This window comes from Mirounga leonina, unplaced genomic scaffold (genome assembly GCF_011800145.1).
Source record: "Mirounga leonina isolate KUSES-001 unplaced genomic scaffold, KU_Mleo_1.0 Mir_173, whole genome shotgun sequence".
NCBI lineage: Eukaryota > Metazoa > Chordata > Mammalia > Carnivora > Phocidae > Mirounga > Mirounga leonina.
Window position 1 is genome coordinate 10,688,194 of NW_023270447.1, and position 18,506 is coordinate 10,706,699.

The following is an 18,506-nucleotide window of genomic DNA, read 5'->3' on the forward strand; positions in this document are numbered from 1 at the left end:
GAGGAATGTCACTCTGCCTGTCTCAAAGACTTGTCAGTGGGCTGAAGGTAGTAAGGAAATTTAATTTTTCTTTTGCCTTTGTTTCCCACATTGGTTTTATTTTTTTATTTTTAACATTAAAATGTCTTTTTTTTTTTTTTTTTTTAGATTAAGCTGAGTGAAGTTGTTGGCTCAGGAAAAGATGGCAGAATACTTAAAGAAGATATTCTCAACTATTTGGAAAAGCAGACTGGAGCTATATTACCTCCTTCGCCAAAAGCTGAAATAGTGCCACCTCCACCAAAACCAAAAGACAGAACTATTCCTATACCAATATCAAAACCTCCAGTATTCATAGGCAAAGATAAAACAGAACCCATAAAAGGTAATAACAGTAATGTAAGGCACTACTACAAGTTATTTGGGGAAATTTTCCTCAAAGATCCAGGTATATAATATGGTGTTTTCAGTGCTTACTGAGGGGAAAGTTCAAATTCATCATACTTTTTTATTTATTTATTTATTTATTTATTTATTTATTTATTTATTTATTTTAAAGATTTTATTTATTTATTTTTTAGAGAGCGAGCGAGAGAGAAACAGCATGAGAGGGGAGAGGGTCAGAGGGAGAAGCAGGCTCCCCGCTGAGCAGGGACCCCTGATGCGGGGCTCGATCCCAGGACCCTGGGATCATGACCTGAGCCGAAGGCAGATGCTTAACCATCTGAGCCACCCAGGCGCCCCTCATCATACTTTTTTAAATGGTGAAATAATACAGTTTTTCCAGGAAATGTTTCAATTTCTACTCTTAATTTCTGTTGTTTTCTTTTTAAGATTTTATTATTTATTTGACAGAGAGAGACACAGCGAGAGAGGGAACACAAGCAGGGGGAGTGGGAGAGGGAGAAGCAGGCTTCCCACGGAGCAGGGAGCCCGATGTGGCTCGATCCCAGGACCCCGGGATCATGACCTGAGCCGAAGGCAGGTGCCTAACAACTGAGCCACCCAGGAACCCCTCTACTGCTAATTTCTGAAGAGCAATATGTTAGCAGTTTTCTTGGAATATAAACTTATATACTGATAATTGTTTTTATTTTTTGTTTTAAATATTTTATTTATTTATTCATGAGAGTCAGAGAGAGAGAGAGAGATTGAGGCAGAGGCAGAGGGAGAAGCAGGCTCCCTGCTGAGCAGGGAGCCCGATGCGGGACTCTATCCCAGAACCCTGGGATCATGATCTGAGCCGAGGGCGGACACTTAACCATCTGAGCCACCCAGGCGCCCCTAATTGTTCTTTTTAAAGACTCAGGATGTTACAAACATAATTTTTAGTCAGCTTCAAAATAACTAGCTCTGATTTGTTATTTATAAACTCTTAGGATGATTAACATCCAGAAGTGTGGCTTTGCAAGAAAGCCAGTAAGTAAATACATGGCTTGCATCCTTTTATACATTTTTTTTTTATATACTACAGCATTAAAGGCAGTTACCTCTTAATATCAGTACACTTGACACTGGGTACTATGCTGAAGTCAGTGCTCCAGCATTGGAATTAGTGTCTTTCAATTGCATAATGAAGATGGTAGGCTTGAGAGGGAGACTTTAGTTGAAAAAGTAAATGACATTAGAAAACCCTCAATTTTGGGCGTCTGGGTGGCTCTGTCATTGAGTGTCTGCCTTTGGCTCAGGTCGTGATCCCGGGGTCCTGGGATTGATCCCGGGGTCCTGGGATTAAGCCCCACATCGGGCTTCCTGCTCAGCGGGAAGCCTGCTTCTCCCTCTCCCACTCCCCCTGCTTGTGTTCCCTCTCTCGCTGTCTCTGTCAAATAAAATCTTAAAAAAAAAAAAAAAAGAAAACCCTCAATTTTAGTAAAAAGGTTTAAAGGATTTAAGAATTTTAAAAATATAGGGGCCCTGGGTGGCTCAGTGTCTTAAGTGTCCCATTCTTGGTTTCAGCTCAGGTCATGGTCTCCGGGTCATGAGATCAAGCCACCTTGGGCTCAGTGGGGAGTCTGCTTGAGATTCTCTCCCTCTGCCCCTCCGCCCACTGGGGCTTCCATGCTCTCTTGTTATCTCTCCCTCCCCCTCTCTCTCTCTCAAATAAATAAATAAACCTTAAAAAGAAAGAACTAAAAAATACATGTAAATTTGGGATGCCTGGGTGGCGCAGTTGGTTAAGCGTCCAACTCTTGGTTTCAGCTCAGGTCATGGCCTCTGGGTTGTGAGATCGAGCCTGCCTTGGGCTCCATGCACAGCGCTGAGTCTGCCCAGAGTTTCTCTCTCCCTCCCCCTCCCCCATGCGCACACTTGTGCATGTGCTCTCTCTCTCAAATAAATAAATCTTAAATGTATTTATATATATATATTCATTATATTTAATGTTTTCCAGGCTTTCACAAGGCAATGGTCAAGACCATGTCTGCAGCCCTGAAGATACCTCACTTTGGATATTGTGATGAAGTTGACCTTACTGAACTGGTTAAGTTAAGAGAAGAATTAAAACCCATTGCTTTTGCTCGTGGAATTAAACTCACCTTTATGCCCTTCTTCTTAAAGGTGAGATTTCATTCATTTCAAACAGGGCTTGAATAGGACATTAGAATTTTGTTTTGCAAATATGCAATATGTTAACTGTGGATTTAGATAAAAATATTACTTCTCACCATATCATATAGTTAGAAAAATGTACATGTGCACTATTTCTTTGTTTCTTAGCAATTTATAAAATTAAAATTTGTATCATATTTTTATTAGCTCATCTCTTTGAGCTAGATAATGGATTGTCTTGCCAGTTAAATAAAGCCTTTAATTCTGAAAGGATCACTCCAGCAAAATCCAGATTTGAACAATTACAAGACTTGGTATTGATCTTGCATATCACTGACCTGTATTCATTTTCATTTATTCAACAAACTTACATTGAGGGTCCTGGGAATTTTTTCTAGGCCTTGCGACCAGTATAAAACGAGACTGTCGATTGACCATAAGCAGCTCAGTGTCTAGCTCATATTAACAACCATTTATGAAGCGGGTATCATGTAGCAGACCATGTACTGAGCATGCTGTATACATCATCTCTTAATTCTCAGAATAACCCTGACATGCAGATATTGCTATTCCCACTTTCCGTTTAAGGAAATTAAGGCTTAGAGAAGTTGAGAAACTTGTCAAGGATATATAGCTAAGTGGAGAAGCTAAGTTTCCGGTTCTGGTCTGTTTTACTCAAAAATGCATACTGGTGTCTCTAAGTCCAGTGTGGCTTCCCTCCAGCCCTTTCTGCATACTGCACCAAGACGAATCTTCTATAAATGAAAGTACTATATTATGCCCTGATTCTTTCCAGTGGTCTCCTTCATTGTCTTCAGGTCAGTTGCTAACCCCCTGAATCTGGCATATAAATAGGATCGCAAGCCTCTGCTTCCTACCTCTCCAGCTTCATGTCTCAGGCACTCACTCACTCTCTTCTGGTCAGATTAAGCCTGCATAGTTGTTGGAATATGTGACTTCACATGAATTGCCTCCTCTTCCTTTGATCAAATACATGCACATCCTAAGTGCCAAATTCTGTTCAGGAATAGCCTCCTCCAGAAGCCTTCTGTGGCTGTCACAGTTTGAGTTAAATATTCCTGTTTCCCTTTGCACTTTATCTCAGTGCAGTGCGCAAGTGTTTGCTCCGTTTTCTCTTCCCTGCGTGCTGAGGCTCGTGGGGCACACACTGTTCTTTATCTCCAGCATTTCAGCAGCTACCCGAACAACTAAGTGATTGGTCTGTGAACATGAGATGTAATAGATGTCTATAAATGAGACATCTGGGCTGTATTTTTTTTTTTAAGATTTTATTTATTTATTTATTAGAGAGCGAGAGAGAAACAGCATGAGAGGGGAGAGGGTCAGAGGGAGAAGCAGGCTCCCCGCTGAGCCAGGAGCCCGATGTGGGACTCGATCCCAGGACCCTGGGATCATGACCTGAGCCAAAGGCAGACGCTTAACCATCTGAGCCACCCAGGCGCCCCTGGGCTGTATTTTAGCTATAGAATCATTTTTAGAGACACAGTCGTTGAAGCAGGTGGATGAAATCACCCTAAATTGTGTGCAAATGAGAAGAAAAGAAGGCTAGAGATTTTACGTCAGTGTTTAAGGGGTAGACAGAAGTGGATTTGGCAAAGACAGTGGAAGAGAGTGAATGGGATCAGTGGTAGGACGACAGAAAAACCAGGAAATTATCTCCGAGAGGCCAAAGTGTATCTCTTGCTGTATAACAGGCCACTCCCAAATTTAGTGGTTTGAAATAACAGCCATTTATTATTTCTCATGAGTCCATAGGCAAGCAGGGCCAGTCTGCTGATCTTTGCAGAGCTTACTTCTGTGTCTGCAGACAGCTAGTAGGTTGGTGGGGGTGGGCTAGTGTAAGATGGCTTTGGCAGGGATGACTCATTTCTCTCCCTTATGTCTTTCTCAGCTCCCCAGCATGTTAGCCTGCATGTGGTCTCATAGTACTAGCAGGGATGAAAAGTGGAAGCAAAAATGCTCCAGCACTTTTTCCAAGCTCTGCTGCATTACGTTTGTTCTTGTCTCATTGACCAAAGCAAGTCACATGACTGAGCTCAGAGTCAGCTTGCGCTGAGCACCACCAAAGGACATGGATACAAGAGAGGCATGAACCATTGGGGCCATTCATTCATCCTCTCACACCAAGAGAGAAGAAAAAAGTTGTGATGGGGGCACCTGGCTGGCTCAGTCAGTAGAGCATGTGACTCTTGATCCTGGGGGAGTGAGTTTGAGCCCCATGTTGAGTGTGGAAATTACTTAAAAATGAATTACAAAAGTTAGGATGGGAACAGGCTATTGGATTAGTAATTAAGAGGTCATGAATGGCCTGAGCCAGAGCTGATAGAATAAAGTATTGTTGAGGTAGAAGCTTGATTCCAGTTATTTGGTGGATGAATAGAAATCGAGGAAGAAGAGACACTAAAAGTATCTGGTAAAAGGCAGATGGAGCATAGGCACAGAGGGCAGGTATGGTGGTTGTTCAGGGTAGATTAAGGAAAGGTTCCATCTGCCCTCCTCCCCTCCTGGAAAAACTGGAACAGATCTGTAGGCTGAGGGAAAGAGCTGGAAAATGGAGAGTTAAAAATATGTGAGTGACAAGTGACAAAAACGTGACACTGGTGACGTCGGTTTAGAAGCAAGGAGAGACCAGCTTTTTAATATACTGAATTTGTTTTATTATCATTTGTCTTCATCGTTCCAGTCTGAATGAAATACCTGATCTTTATTTTGAAAATAAAATTTGAGTGTGCTTTATTTGTTTTAAAATGATATTTTTTCTGCTTGTGTAAGTTTCAGAACATTCAGAAAATACTATGTATTGTATAGGGAAAAAAATGACCTCTTATCTAGGGACACACACCCTGTTTTTTCTTTTACAAAATTTGGATTGCACTCAAAATACTGTTTTTATGTGTAACACTTAAACCTTAATTATGACTTTTTATATAAAGAAGATTTAAGTTATAGTTTTATATAAAGAAGATTTAAATGCTTAGTAAAACTTGCCTTAACTCTCTAGTTCAAGGAAATGATTTTTTTTCCGACCACTGACCCACAGACAAAAATAACACTTAACACAATGCATATAAAGAACTCTTAGTTGGACCAGATGAAGGCCAGGGTGGGGGGTGGATTTTAAGGACAATCTTAAGCATTTTTATTTACCTGTTTTTTAAATGTAATACAGGGCATGACAACCAAGTGCAATGTGTGAACTTTGATTAGATCCTGGATGGGCAGAACAACAGGTAAAAATAACATTTGGGAGACAGTTAGGAAAATCTGAATATGGACAGAAGAGGAATGGTACTGAGTAAGAAGAAAAAAAAGGAAAAAAGATGAAGGGAGAAGAAAGCAGAGGAGGGAATCATAAATGCTATCAATTTGGGGAGGTGGCCTATAAGTAAATGTTCACACCAGCTGTGCCCTTCACTTGGCCAAGGACACCAAGTAGAACACTAGCCTCTAATGGTCAGTGCCCTTGGAAACCCTTAGTGCTTGTTCTTTCGACACAGGGAAACAGCTTACCGCCTTTTTGTTTTAATTCAGCGTGTTTTTGAACTTCAAATTTGCTTCTCATGTAAGATTCTATGGTAAAATTCTTCTCATGTAAAATTTAGACATTTTGTTTGGTACTTTGGTCAGTCTCTACATTTATTTTGAAAATCTCCTTGATGTTGAAGCTGCCTGACGACTTTATCTTTTATTCTTAAGTGATTAGGGTTACCTAGTTCCACAGTGCTTGAAGGTAACATTGGGAGTAATATGCCTTGGTACATGAAGACTAGAAGTGAGGCCCAGTGTAAATAAGGGTTCTCTCCCTCCCTCACACCCTTTATTGCTTCCAATTCCCTTTCTGAGTTAAGAGTGCTAATGTTGCATTCTCTTTCTGTTAAACAGGCTGCTTCCTTGGGACTACTACAGTTTCCTATCCTTAATGCTTCTGTGGATGAAAACTGCCAGAATGTAACTTATAAGGTTGGCTATGTGTTGTGGAAAAGTTCTTGTTATAAATAGAAAATGGTGCAGTTGTGCTTATAGGTTGGAAAAGCTTCTTTTGTACCTCGAATAGTGATTTTTTTTTTTAGACTAGAATTAAAGGTATGGGATGAAAAATTAAACTGAGTTATAATTTGTTATTGTTGTTGGTTTTACTGGTTACTAATGATATTGTTCAGATATATGGAGTTCCATTTTTTAAGCCCCTTTGGTTTATTGTTTAAAATAATGGAAATAAATGGCTGTCAGGCAATGGATTATGGTAACCCTCCTACATACCCTCCCCTCAAAGAGATAACCTCTCTCAAAATGGAGTTCCTGCAGTTTTTTTGTTTTTTTAGATTTTTTATTTAGTTATCTGACAGAGAGACAGCGAGAGAGGGAACACAAGCAGGGGGAGTGGGAGAGGGAGAAGCAGGCTTCCCACTGAGCGGGGAGCCCGATGCGGGGCTCGATCCCAGGACCCCCTGCAGTTTTTAAAAGAAGAATAATTTGAACGGAAATAGGAAAAGTAATGAAAGTATGAATTCCATTTGAATGAACTCTTCTGTTTGGAGTGAAGATTTATTGAGACTGAGAACTGTTTTGGAGATGCTAATACTTACTTATATTTCTACCTAATCAGGAGCTTAGATATTTTAGGGGGTCAGATCTTAAATCTTCCCATATGAGGGGCACCTGGGTGGCTCAGTCAGTTAAGTATCCAACTCCTCATCTCAGCTCAGGTCTTAATCTCAGGGTTGTGAGTTCAAGCCCCGCATTAGGCTCCACGCTGAGTGTGAAGCCTACTTAAAAATAATAATAATAGGGGCGCCTAGGTGGCTCAGTCGTTAAGCGTCTGCCTTCGGCTCAGGTCATGATCCCAGGGTCCTGGGATTGAGCCCCGCATCAGGGGGCTCAATATCCTTGTATATCTCTATATCTCTGTATATCTCTACATACTCTGTATTTATCTCCTTAACACAAAGTTTTATAAATGTTGGTACATATTATTAAATATTCCCCCAGAAAGTCTTATTATGTCCACCAGCTTATATAGCTACTAATAATGAATGTAAATAGCCTGTTGCCTAATATTCTTACTGACAAAATTTTATTTTTTCCAAAAAATCTTTTTAAAATTCTTTAAAAATTCTTTAAATCATCAATCTGGTAGAAATAGTTTTTGGTTGTTGTTTTTATGACAGTGAAGGTTGGTCCTTTCTTTTCTGTTAACTTATGAAAAGGCCTACTGTATAATTTTTTTCTTTTTAGGCTTCTCACAACATTGGAATAGCAATGGATACTGAGCAGGGTTTGATTGTCCCTAATGTGAAAAACGTCCAGATCTGCTCCATATTTGAGATCGCCACTGAGTTGAACCGCCTTCAAAAATTGGGCTCTGCAGGTCAGCTCAGTACCACTGATCTTACAGGAGGAACATTTACTCTTTCCAACATTGGATCAGTGAGTAATAGAAATGTTCAAATTCACAAGTCATATCTTAAGATTTCTGATCATATGCTCGATTAAAAACATATTTCATTTGCCATTTGTTCCTCAAAAGCTTAATTTTTCTACTCTTCCTTTCTACTTTTTTTTTTTTTTAGATTGGTGGTACCTATGCCAAAGCAGTGATACTGCCACCTGAAGTAGCAATTGGGGCTCTCGGATCAGTTAAGGTGTGTTTATTAAATAATTGGCAAAAGGGTTTTAGCAAATCGGGAGGGTAAACACAAGAGTGACCATGTCTGAGGTTTTGCCCTCACTTTGGGTTGGAGGGTAACATTTGGCTCTGTAAGCCAATTATTTCTTCCTAAGACGCAGGCGTGCCATTCCAGTGGATTGTTCTGTATGGAACCCCAGTGGTGCATGCCAGGCACAGGTGCAAGTCTTTATGGATAATCACAAATATAGCCAATATGCTTCTATCAAAATATCTTTATTTAGCCAGTCCAAATTATTACTTATAACAAAGTGAGACACCATTTAGACCATTTTTCTCAAACTTCACTCTGTTCAAGACTCATTGAGAGTACTAGTTAAATATTCTTGGGCGCCTGGGTGGCTCAGTTGTTAAGCATCTGCCTTCAGTTCGGGTCATGGTCCCAGGGTGCTGGGCTCGAGCCCCGCATCGGGCTCCCTGCTCAGCGGGAAGCCTGCTTCTCCCTCTCCCACTCCCCCTGCTTGTGTTCCCTCTCTTGCTACGTCTCTGTCAAATAAATAAATAAAATCTTTAAAAAAAAAATGTAGTATTCTTAGCCTGGGTAGCTCAGTCAATTAAGTGTTCGACTCAGGTCATTATCTTAGGGTTGTGAGATTGAACCCCGTGTTGGGCTCCATGCTGGGTGTGCATCTTATCTCTCTCTCCCTCTTCCTCTGTCCCCCTCTGCCCCTCCCTCTCTAAAAAAAAAAAAAGGCACTATTGTTGGCCTTGGGGACAGAGCCCCCAGAACTTACATTTTAAACAAGAACCCAGGTGATTCCAACATGAGTGATCTCTTGGCCATGTTTTAAGAGACACTGACTTAGAATAAGGGTTGCAGTGATTCTTAACCTTGGGTACACATTAGAATCATCTGGAGAGCTTGAAAAAAAGTGCCTAAGCTCACCCTGTATCAACTGAATCAGAACTGAGGGGGTGGTGGATAGGGCGTGGGCATCTCTATTAACTCAGTGTTGAGAACCACCAGAATCAAAGAATTAAGCTCTTGGATTCCATTTCAGTACCTCCATTATTAAATGTCATCACCATATTGACTTATTTTGGTCTTCATGTTTTCAGAAGAATCTTTCTTCTTTATATTTATGATACACACTGAACACGTCTGGAACTTGTCTTTCATGAGTTATTACTTTTGTATTGGCCTCCAAAACTTCCACAGATACTTTCATTCAGCCTTTGATTTGCTTTCTTGCAGATAGTACTTTAACTGCTCTGTTACTCCCATTGGGCGCCTGGGTGGCTCAGTTGGTTAACTGCTATGTTACTCCCTCTTCCTAGCAGCTACTTTCCCTCCTGGCACATAGAGGAGATAGGGAGAAAAACCCCAAAACACATAGTGGACTCTGTTCTTTGTCAGTCAGGAGTTTCTCTGAACATACCTTCCCTGTCACCTATTCCCCACCCGGCAAGAATTCAGCATTTGAATCTCACAGGATTCTGACTTCCTATAGGTTCCCAACTATCATACCTATTTGACAAAATCTTGTTTTTCCCCTTCCTTAAAGAGATGTATTTTCCTCTTGATTGTATATATATAATTGTGGTAAACTATACATAACATAAATTTACCATCGTAATGTGTACAATTCAATGGCATTAGGTACATTCACATGTTTACAACCATCACCACCATCCATCACTGTCCCAAACTGAAACTCTGCATGTATGTACCACGTTTTGTTTATCTGTTTGGCTCTAATGAATATTTGGGTTGTCTCCTTTCTTTGGTTCTTGTGAAGAGTGCTGCTATGAATATTGGTATGCAAGTATCTTTTCAGTAGATATCTGTTTACCAAATCATTTTACCCATGATTTCATCAAGCTATGAAGAATAGTTCTTGAAGTATAAATCTTCTAATATTTACTGGGTAGGAACAAACAGTGCGTATTTCATTCTTTTCTCTCTGTGTCACCTCTCCTTTGCTACTCTGTTTTCACTATAAATTTTGAATGTCTTGTTGATAAATGGTCTAAGTCACTAACACCTCCACATAACTCAGTTCTCAGTGCTTGTCTTCCTTGACCTGTTAGCTACCCTGGAGTCAGTTGATGGACACCACTTCCTTGGAAAACGTCCTTCATTGCAACTTGCAGAATACCTTGCTGTTACAGCTTTCCTCCTGTCTACTGCTTCTTCCCTCTGGGGCTCCTTTGCCCAGACCACCTTATCACCCAATCTCTAAGCCTCAGAGTACCCTTTTCTTTATCTGATCCTAGCTCAGGGCTTTAAGCACCAGGTATATGCTGATGACACCCAAGTTTATATCTCCAGATCTGACCTCTCCTTTGATCACCAAATTCATATATCCTGGTTGGATATTTAATTAGGCATCTTGAATTTTCTGTTCTTTTCCTCATCACCCTCCTCCCCCACCCCACCCCCAAACTTGCTCCTTCTGAAGTTTTCCCCTTTTGGTAAATGGCCATTCTGCTCAGAGACCTGTAGCTTCTCACCTCACTCAGGTTCAAGGCCAGAGTAGCTGCAGTGGCCTACATGGCCCTGCATGGGTGCTCCTCAGTGTAATCGGGGACCCACGTGGGGCTTTGACTGCTGTATCCAGACTGTGAGGAGGTCAGTACAGAAAGGGAGAATAGGGCTTAGATACTTTCACAGCAGTCTGACAGGTGATTTTAGGTCTGTTGAATCTAGTAAGTCCGGGCTTAGGTTTTAGGTTTTATGTATCTTTTTTAATTTGGTTTTTTGTTTTTTGGGTTTTTTTAGTAATTTAACTGACTGAGCTACCCAGGTGCCCTTTAGTAATTTAATATGTTTTTTAAAAATAGCTTGCCATGGAATAGAAACTTTAAAAAATAACAGTAGGTCATTTACCAAAGACAGATTGAGAAGCGTTGCTCTTGACAATATGTCCTGCCTTCCCCTGCTCCGTCTGTGACCTCATCTCCCACCTCTGACCCCTACCCCTCAGCTGTAGCCATCCTGCCTACCTTGCTGTTCCTCCAACAGTCCAGTCCTGCTTCCCCTCTATATCTCTTAGAGTAGCTATCTGGCTTTTTTCCTCACTGCCTTCAGTGAGGAAGCTTCGGTGAGGTTTTCCCTGCCCAGCCTGTCAAACAAAAAATGCCACCTGCATCTAGCCCCTGCCTACCCTTTCTCCCCTTTCCACGTGGCTTTATTTTTTCCTTTGCACTTTTCATTATCTAACATGCTATATATTTTACTTATTTATCTTAATCGTCTCTCTCTCTACATTAACATTTTAGCTCCGAGAAGGCAAGGATTGTTATTTGTTTTGTTCATTGGTTTAGCCACAGAATCGAGAAGAGTACCTGGTACATAGTAGGTGCTCAATAAATATTTGTTAAATAATTGGATTCTGAGATGAGATTTACTGTATATATGGAAATTGTACAGGGGACAGGGAAGTACCTTGGAGAAACTGAAAGCTCGAGGCAAATATAAAAGTGGGAAAAATCAGAGTTAGCATTTTCAAGTCATTCGGGATGGCCATTTCTTCTCTATTACAAGGAGGAGGGTTTGCTTAATCTTGCACCATTGCTAGAGCCTTTGAGCAAGTGAAGGTTGACTCTGTTCTTTGCCTTATTTCTAGGCCCTTCCCCGATTTAACCAGGAAGGAGAAGTATATAAAGCACAGATAATGAATGTGAGCTGGTCAGCTGATCACAGAATTATTGATGGTGCTACAATGTCACGCTTCTCTAATTTGTGGAAATCCTACTTAGAAAACCCAGCCTTTATGCTACTTGATCTGAAATGAAGATCGATGGGATATTACTGAACTTTTTGAGCTTCCAAAGAATATGTAGAGCCTAGCTGTGCAACACATGTTCTTCATCACAATTTGTATTAGAAATGATTTGTATTGTATAATTAAGGTTCCAAGGCACAATATTTATCTCTGTTCTGTTAGACATTTTACTGAAAATGAATGATGGTGTAAGAGTTCTCCTGGGGCTGTCACATTTTATAGGTCGTGGTGTCACTTCTTAATATGGTGCTGAGGTCTTTGTGTCCATGGGTTGAAATTAGCAAGAACAACAAAATTAATGTTACTAAAGGAGAGACTGCCATATCCAGTGTTTACCCTATTTTTCTTTCTTTTTTTATTTTAGACTGACCTTAATGAAACTTGTCAGTTACACTTAGTTGGGAAAAGGAATTTACATACAGAAGTATCTTCCATTTCCCCACAATAACGCTAACTGTTGTATAAAATAAGTGCAATTACTTAACCTTTTAAGATTTCCATGATTATGTTGCTCTGTAGAGATTGTCTGTAAATGTCTTTATATAAATTAATATCTTTTAAAAGGGAAAATTATACGCTAATCTTAAAAATGCCCAATTATAGGGATGCTTGGCTGGCTCATTCAGAAGAACACGCAACTCAATCTCGGGAGTCGTGAGTTCAAGCCCCACGTTGGGCGTAGAGCCTACTTAAAAAAAAAAAAAAAGCCCAATTATAGTTTTATAACCAGTAAGGCTATCAAAAGCATTTGTTTAAAATGAATGTACTTTTAGAATTTTGGTAATGTTTTGGTGTTTTGTTAGGGAAAAAAGTTCACCTTGGCAAACTTGCCTCATGTAAAGAAAGTGCTTTAAATATAGCAGCTGCTGACATTGTTTTACATTTAGAAGTCTATTGCCTTTTAACTATTTTTTATCTTTCTTGTCTTTAGCTAAAACATAGGATAGGATAATGTATTCCATTCTCCATATCCTGAGAAAGAATGTGAATAAGAGGAGAGAGAAGAGTCTAATGGGTAATTATGGACATTAAAACAATAAATATCATAGAGAAATGAAGGTATCATAATGATCATTTTGTCAGAGTCCCACTTTAATCATAAATAGCATCAAGGTGAATATAATCCAACGTTTTGATTTGCATTCAGAAATCCAGGTTGCTTCTAATGTTGTCTAACTGACTATTGTATGTTCAAGTGAAATTTTGTAACAAAAAAGAAATTGTTTTAAATCTACTCGATTTTTTCAAAATGAGAATCATGTAAAGTAGAAAATAATGAGTCAAATGAATGTTATTTTTAAAATTTAGATAGTATAAGGAGCTACAAAGAAAATAAAATCATCCATAACCATATCACTCTTAACGTTTAGATCAAGGTATCTGTATACAAAGCTATTCTTTTTTAAAAAATGAGATCATGCTATATCTACTATTTTGTAATTTGATTTTTTAATTTAACATTATGAGTAACTTTACATGTCAATAAATAATTCTACATTATCATACTTTAGATGGCTGCATAATATTCTATTGTGTGTATTTGTTATACATTTGATAGTAAACTTCTGCTATATACCGAGCATGGTGCTAAGCACTGGACACAGAATGCCCTCCCTAATGGTCCTGCCTTCACTGGGTTTACAGTGTAGTGGAGGAGGCAGATACTAAATAATCATAAAAAGTAAAACATGTCTAAGTAGGAAAAAAGAGGGTGCTGTGAGAGCATCTAATAAAGGTTGGTAATCCTTCCTGAGAGGGTTAAGAGAGTATGTACCATAATTTAACCTGTTCCCTATTGATGGCATTTGCAGAATTTTAAATGAAGAACAATATGTTCAGTTGTTTCTCTCTTTTTTTATAAAGGAGATAAAAGTTTATTGAATACACCACAAGGGAGTGGCAGGCAGGACAGCAGGAAAGAGGCTGTCTGCTTGATTAGTTGTCTCCTAAGGAAGATTCCCCCAAGCCACTCTGGACACTGTCCCTTACATCCTACTGACTAGAACTATAATTTAGTCATATGGCCACACCTAGTTGCAAAGGAGGCTGGGAAATGAGAGGGCATGTGCTTAGCTAAATATTTGGTTACTATGGGTAAAGGAGACAATGGCTGTAAGGGGATAATTGCCACCTCTGCCAATAGAAGATATTTTATCCATTTTTTGTTAGTAAAGACTATAATACATTAGGCAATTTCTCCTTGTCACACAGCCACGAAAGTGCAAACTGAGGCTCAATCCAGGTAAATCCACTTGCTACTCTATCGCATTATGTCTTAACACAACTCTGACCAACTTCTCTGACTTAAGCTAATAAGCAATAGGGAGTAGTAAGAGTAGTAATGGGTTGGGACACTATCAAGTGAAGTGCCTAATGAAGCCCAGATGTTACTTTATCCTGTTTTAAGTCTTCTCTAAGCTTTCTCAGCAATTGAGAAGGCTGAATTTCATTTCTATTGTTTTCTTTTCTACTTTTGTCCCCTGAGACATACCATAAGTACCACTATCAAAAAGGTCAAAAATTTGGGATGCCTGGGTGGCTCAGTCGGTTAAGTGGCTGCCTTTGGCTTGGGTTGTGATCCCAGGTTCCTGGGATCAAGTGCCACATTGGGCTCCTTGCTTGGTGGGGAGCCTGCTGTCCCCCTGCTTGTGCTCTCTCTCCCCAACAAATAAATAAATCTTTAAAGGTCAAAAATTTGAGGAGATAAAAATGCAGGGACTACCTGTTGCATTCCATTGTTCAAATTTCTCTCCTTTTCAGCCTGAACCTGTATTTTTAAAGTGTAACAGCCAGGGCCTTTTCCACTGCAAGTAACAAACGCCTAATTCTTCCTGGGTTATATTACAAAGGGTATTTGATTCATATTAACTGAAACACTCAGGGATATCAGTTTCAGGTATGGTTGGATCCAGGGACTTAATAAATTCAAGACAATCTCTATTTCTCTCTGTCTCTGTCTCTATCTCTTCACTCTATCTCTTGGATCTTTTTTGCTTTGTGTTGATTTCATTCTCAAGACAAGCTGTTCCAATGTGTTGACAAAGATGCTTAGGAGTACCCAGACTTATATTCCTCAGAACTCACATTCTGTTTCCAGTTAAAATCCCAAGGAGAATTTTGATTGGTCTGGCTTGGTTCATGCCCCTCAATGTGAAGAATACAATACCCTGATTGGCCTGGCTTGAATCTTAACGGTTACCTTTGGAGCCTGGGAGTCAGTCAGCGCCATTCAACCACATGGACTAAGAAAGGGGATCTGGAAGAATATCTGGGCAGATTAAAAACAAAAAAAGTCAACTACATAAAGTGAGCCGTTGCCTTCCCGCCCCACCTCATATTACATAATGAATGTTTTCTAAGGGAGCTCTTGAAGAACCTGGGTCGAGAGGAAGCCGAAGAGGTGGAATAGGGAGTGGGAGGTAAATACAGAAGATAATATTAAACTGTGTGACTGTTGGTTGTGATTCCAAGATTTTGCAGTATCGCTGACAAAGAATATTTGTATTTTCTGCCTAGTTTTAGTTCAGTGTTAATGAGAAATAATTTCATTCTCAAACCTCAAATGACGCAGTATTGATAATTCAACTGATGTCAAAATACAAATTACTAGCTTCAAATTTTCTATTCATCTAATCTTTCTTAAAGTTCTTGCATGCTAATCTATTTTTGCATGCTAATCTATTCACTGGCTTTGATGTTTTACACATACACTGGTGTATTGATTATGGGCAGAAGGAAAAAGTCTAAGTTAGATTTTCAAAGCCCATTTCTATTAAAAAACAGAAGATGAATAGGATCTTATGGCTTACCATAGGGATAGTTATCAAGAGAAGAAGATACACATTTCAATTTACCTGACACATCCTGCAAGAGATTGTGGCCGCCAGGTTAGTCTTAAAAGATTCCTTCCAAATTCTGCAGCAAATGCCTCAGCTGTTCTTCACAGTACCTGTGTCAATCTTTTCTCTTTATTTAAGCACCTGCACAGACGTCTCCCCAGGCCTGTTGTATTAAGCAGATAGCTCCTAATGTCTTCAGAGAAGCCAAGATGATTCAACCCAACGATCTTTCATTTCTCCCCTTTTCACCTCAAAATCTCTATATTCTCACACTTTCCCTGTTTTTGAGGAAGATGTGATTCTCCAGCAAAAATCAAACTTCCTACTCTCTATTATTAATCCCATTTCTTCCTCCTGATCCTTGCTTTATGTTTACTCCATGGCCCCATTTTGATCTTTTAGTCTCTTCCTCACGTGTAGAACTGTACCAGATGCACTCCTCTGGCACACTGGTTAAGATTTATTTCCAGTTCCTCACGGAGGACTTACTAGAGACTGATCCCAGAACTCAGCATATTTACTTTTTTCTTTTTTAAAGATTTTATTTATTTATTTGAGAGAGAGAATGAGAGACAGAGAGCACGAGAGGGAAGAGGGTCAGAGGGAGAAGCAGACCCCCCGCTGAGCAGGGAGCCTGATGTGGGACTCGATCCCGGGACTCCAGGATCATGACCTGAGCCGAAGGCAGTTGCTTAACCAACTGAGCCACCCAGGCGCCCACTTTTTTTCTTATTGATGGATGTGTCAGGGTCATGTTGTATGTCCATAAGCCTGTTTCCTTTTCTTTTTGGGCACACAGTTAAATATTTTCCAGCCTAGCCTGCAGTTAGGTAGGGCCATGTAATTTATTTCTAGCCATTGGAATATGGGTAGAAGTGATGTAAACCAGTTCCAAACATAGCCCATAGAACCTCCCAAGAGATCCTCCATACTCCTTCTCTTTCCTTTCTGTAGCAACCCTGAAGCCTTTATGTTGAAGATGGCAGCCACACAAGATGGAAGGAGCCAGCATCTCCAAATGACCTGGTGGCACAAAGCCTCCCCAGCACCACACCTCAGCACTGATTGGTTTGGATGTGATACAGGTGAAATAACTTTTATTGTTTTAAGACACTGATACTTTGAGATTCATCTGCTATTCTAGGTAGTAATAACCCTAATTCTGAGCTGTCCAATGCAGTAGTCACTAGCCACATGTGACTAAATTTAAACTTAAGTTTAAATTTAAATCAATTATTGTAGCTATTAAGCAATTGAAATGTGGCTGGTATAACTGAGAAGCTGAATTTTACTGTATTTTAATTAATGGAAATTTAAATGTAGAGAGCCACATGTGGCTAATGGCTACCATACTGGACATTGCAGATATAGAATATTTCTATCACCATAGCAGATTTTATTGAATAATGCTGCCCTAATAGAGAGAACTGTTCTTATTTTTTTAAATAATCTCCTGCCCCAAGAAACGCTCTGCTTCACTAAAACTAATTTCCCTCTACCTAAAAGAAGGCTCAAAACATTCCTTTCTTACATTGTTACCTTTACCTGCCAACAAACTCCTGTCCTATCCCTTCCTGACTTTGCCTACCTTCTTGAATGGGTGGTTTTGAATTCATTGCAATCTGGCTTCCTTCCCCCACTGCTCACCTGTAATCAGTGTTCTTGGCAAAAACTTGGCCACATCTCTCTTCCAGATGTCTCCTAAATTCTGCTCTCTGATCCACCTCTCTCCTGAGCTCTAGGCACCCATTTTCACTCTTTGGCATCTCAGGGTCACCACGTGTTTCAGTGATATCTCATCAGAGAAACCAGGTCAACTCTGAATTATTTATGCCAAACCCTGAGATGGCTCATGTTATTATTGTTATCCCCACAAAATAACCACAGCTCTTTTATGTTCCGGAAGGCAGTTACCATTTAGGCAAACCTGAAGGTAGCATGAATCTTTGATGTTTGCAAGCTCAGAATGAAATGGAAATGAATTCATGATGAAGCAATTCCAGTCCCGAGCAGGAGGGCTTTAACGACGAGCTAATTCATGTGCTGGTCAGACCGTTGTGAGAGAACTCTGGGCCAGCTCGCTAAAACTGAGCAGGAGAATTTGGAGACACTCCAGAGGAGAGCCACAAAACCGAAGCGTGACAAGAGTAATTGCAGTTCTGTTATAAAGAGGCCATCTATATCAGGCTTATACTGAGTATCATGTGGAATGTTACAACACAAAGCATTGGGAACAGCTGTTCTGGGCCTTGACAAGAGACAGGACAGAAGAAATGAGAACAGGTGTGAGATCAAGAATTTAGGCTAGCTAGGGGGCAAAGTCAGGACGGTGAAAGAAAGATTCACGCTTATCCCAGGCTGAGGAGGAGGCCAAGTCCCCTCCGACTGGCAGCCCCAAGGCCTGCACTCACCTGCATTTCCAGAGGAGCCGGCTGACCGTGTTAAACTTGCGGTAAGCTACAGAAATTGAAGTTTGCCCCAGAGGGCTCCTTAATATGTTCCAAATATGTGTTAAATAGTTCTAAAAACGTGGTAAAAAGAAAAGTTAAAAATATCGAGGTTTATGAAGTCTGTACAGAAGTTGCAAGAGTGCAGTGATCTGGAAAAACCTAGCAAATTCATCTGGAAAAATGAAGCCAGCGTTCAAACTGCAGTAACAAAGGCAACAAAGTTGATGGCAGGTGTAATTAAGTTAATGGAAACTAC

At 40.0% G+C, this 18,506-nt stretch overlaps 1 protein-coding gene across 1 annotated transcript in view; it reads left to right on the top strand.

The window, feature by feature from the left end:
• The window catches only part of DBT (dihydrolipoamide branched chain transacylase E2), a 48,114-nt gene extending 34,648 nt beyond the window's left edge, over nucleotides 1–13,466 (top strand). The window contains exons 6-11 of the mRNA XM_035017932.1: nucleotides 148–364; nucleotides 2,369–2,535; nucleotides 6,430–6,507; nucleotides 7,783–7,974; nucleotides 8,118–8,189; nucleotides 11,803–13,466. Of these exons, the coding sequence (XP_034873823.1) occupies nucleotides 148–364; nucleotides 2,369–2,535; nucleotides 6,430–6,507; nucleotides 7,783–7,974; nucleotides 8,118–8,189; nucleotides 11,803–11,970 (894 nt within the window). The 3' untranslated portion in view covers nucleotides 11,971–13,466. The remainder of the gene's footprint in view (nucleotides 1–147; nucleotides 365–2,368; nucleotides 2,536–6,429; nucleotides 6,508–7,782; nucleotides 7,975–8,117; nucleotides 8,190–11,802) is intronic.
• Nucleotides 13,467–18,506: the final 5,040 nt, after the last annotated feature.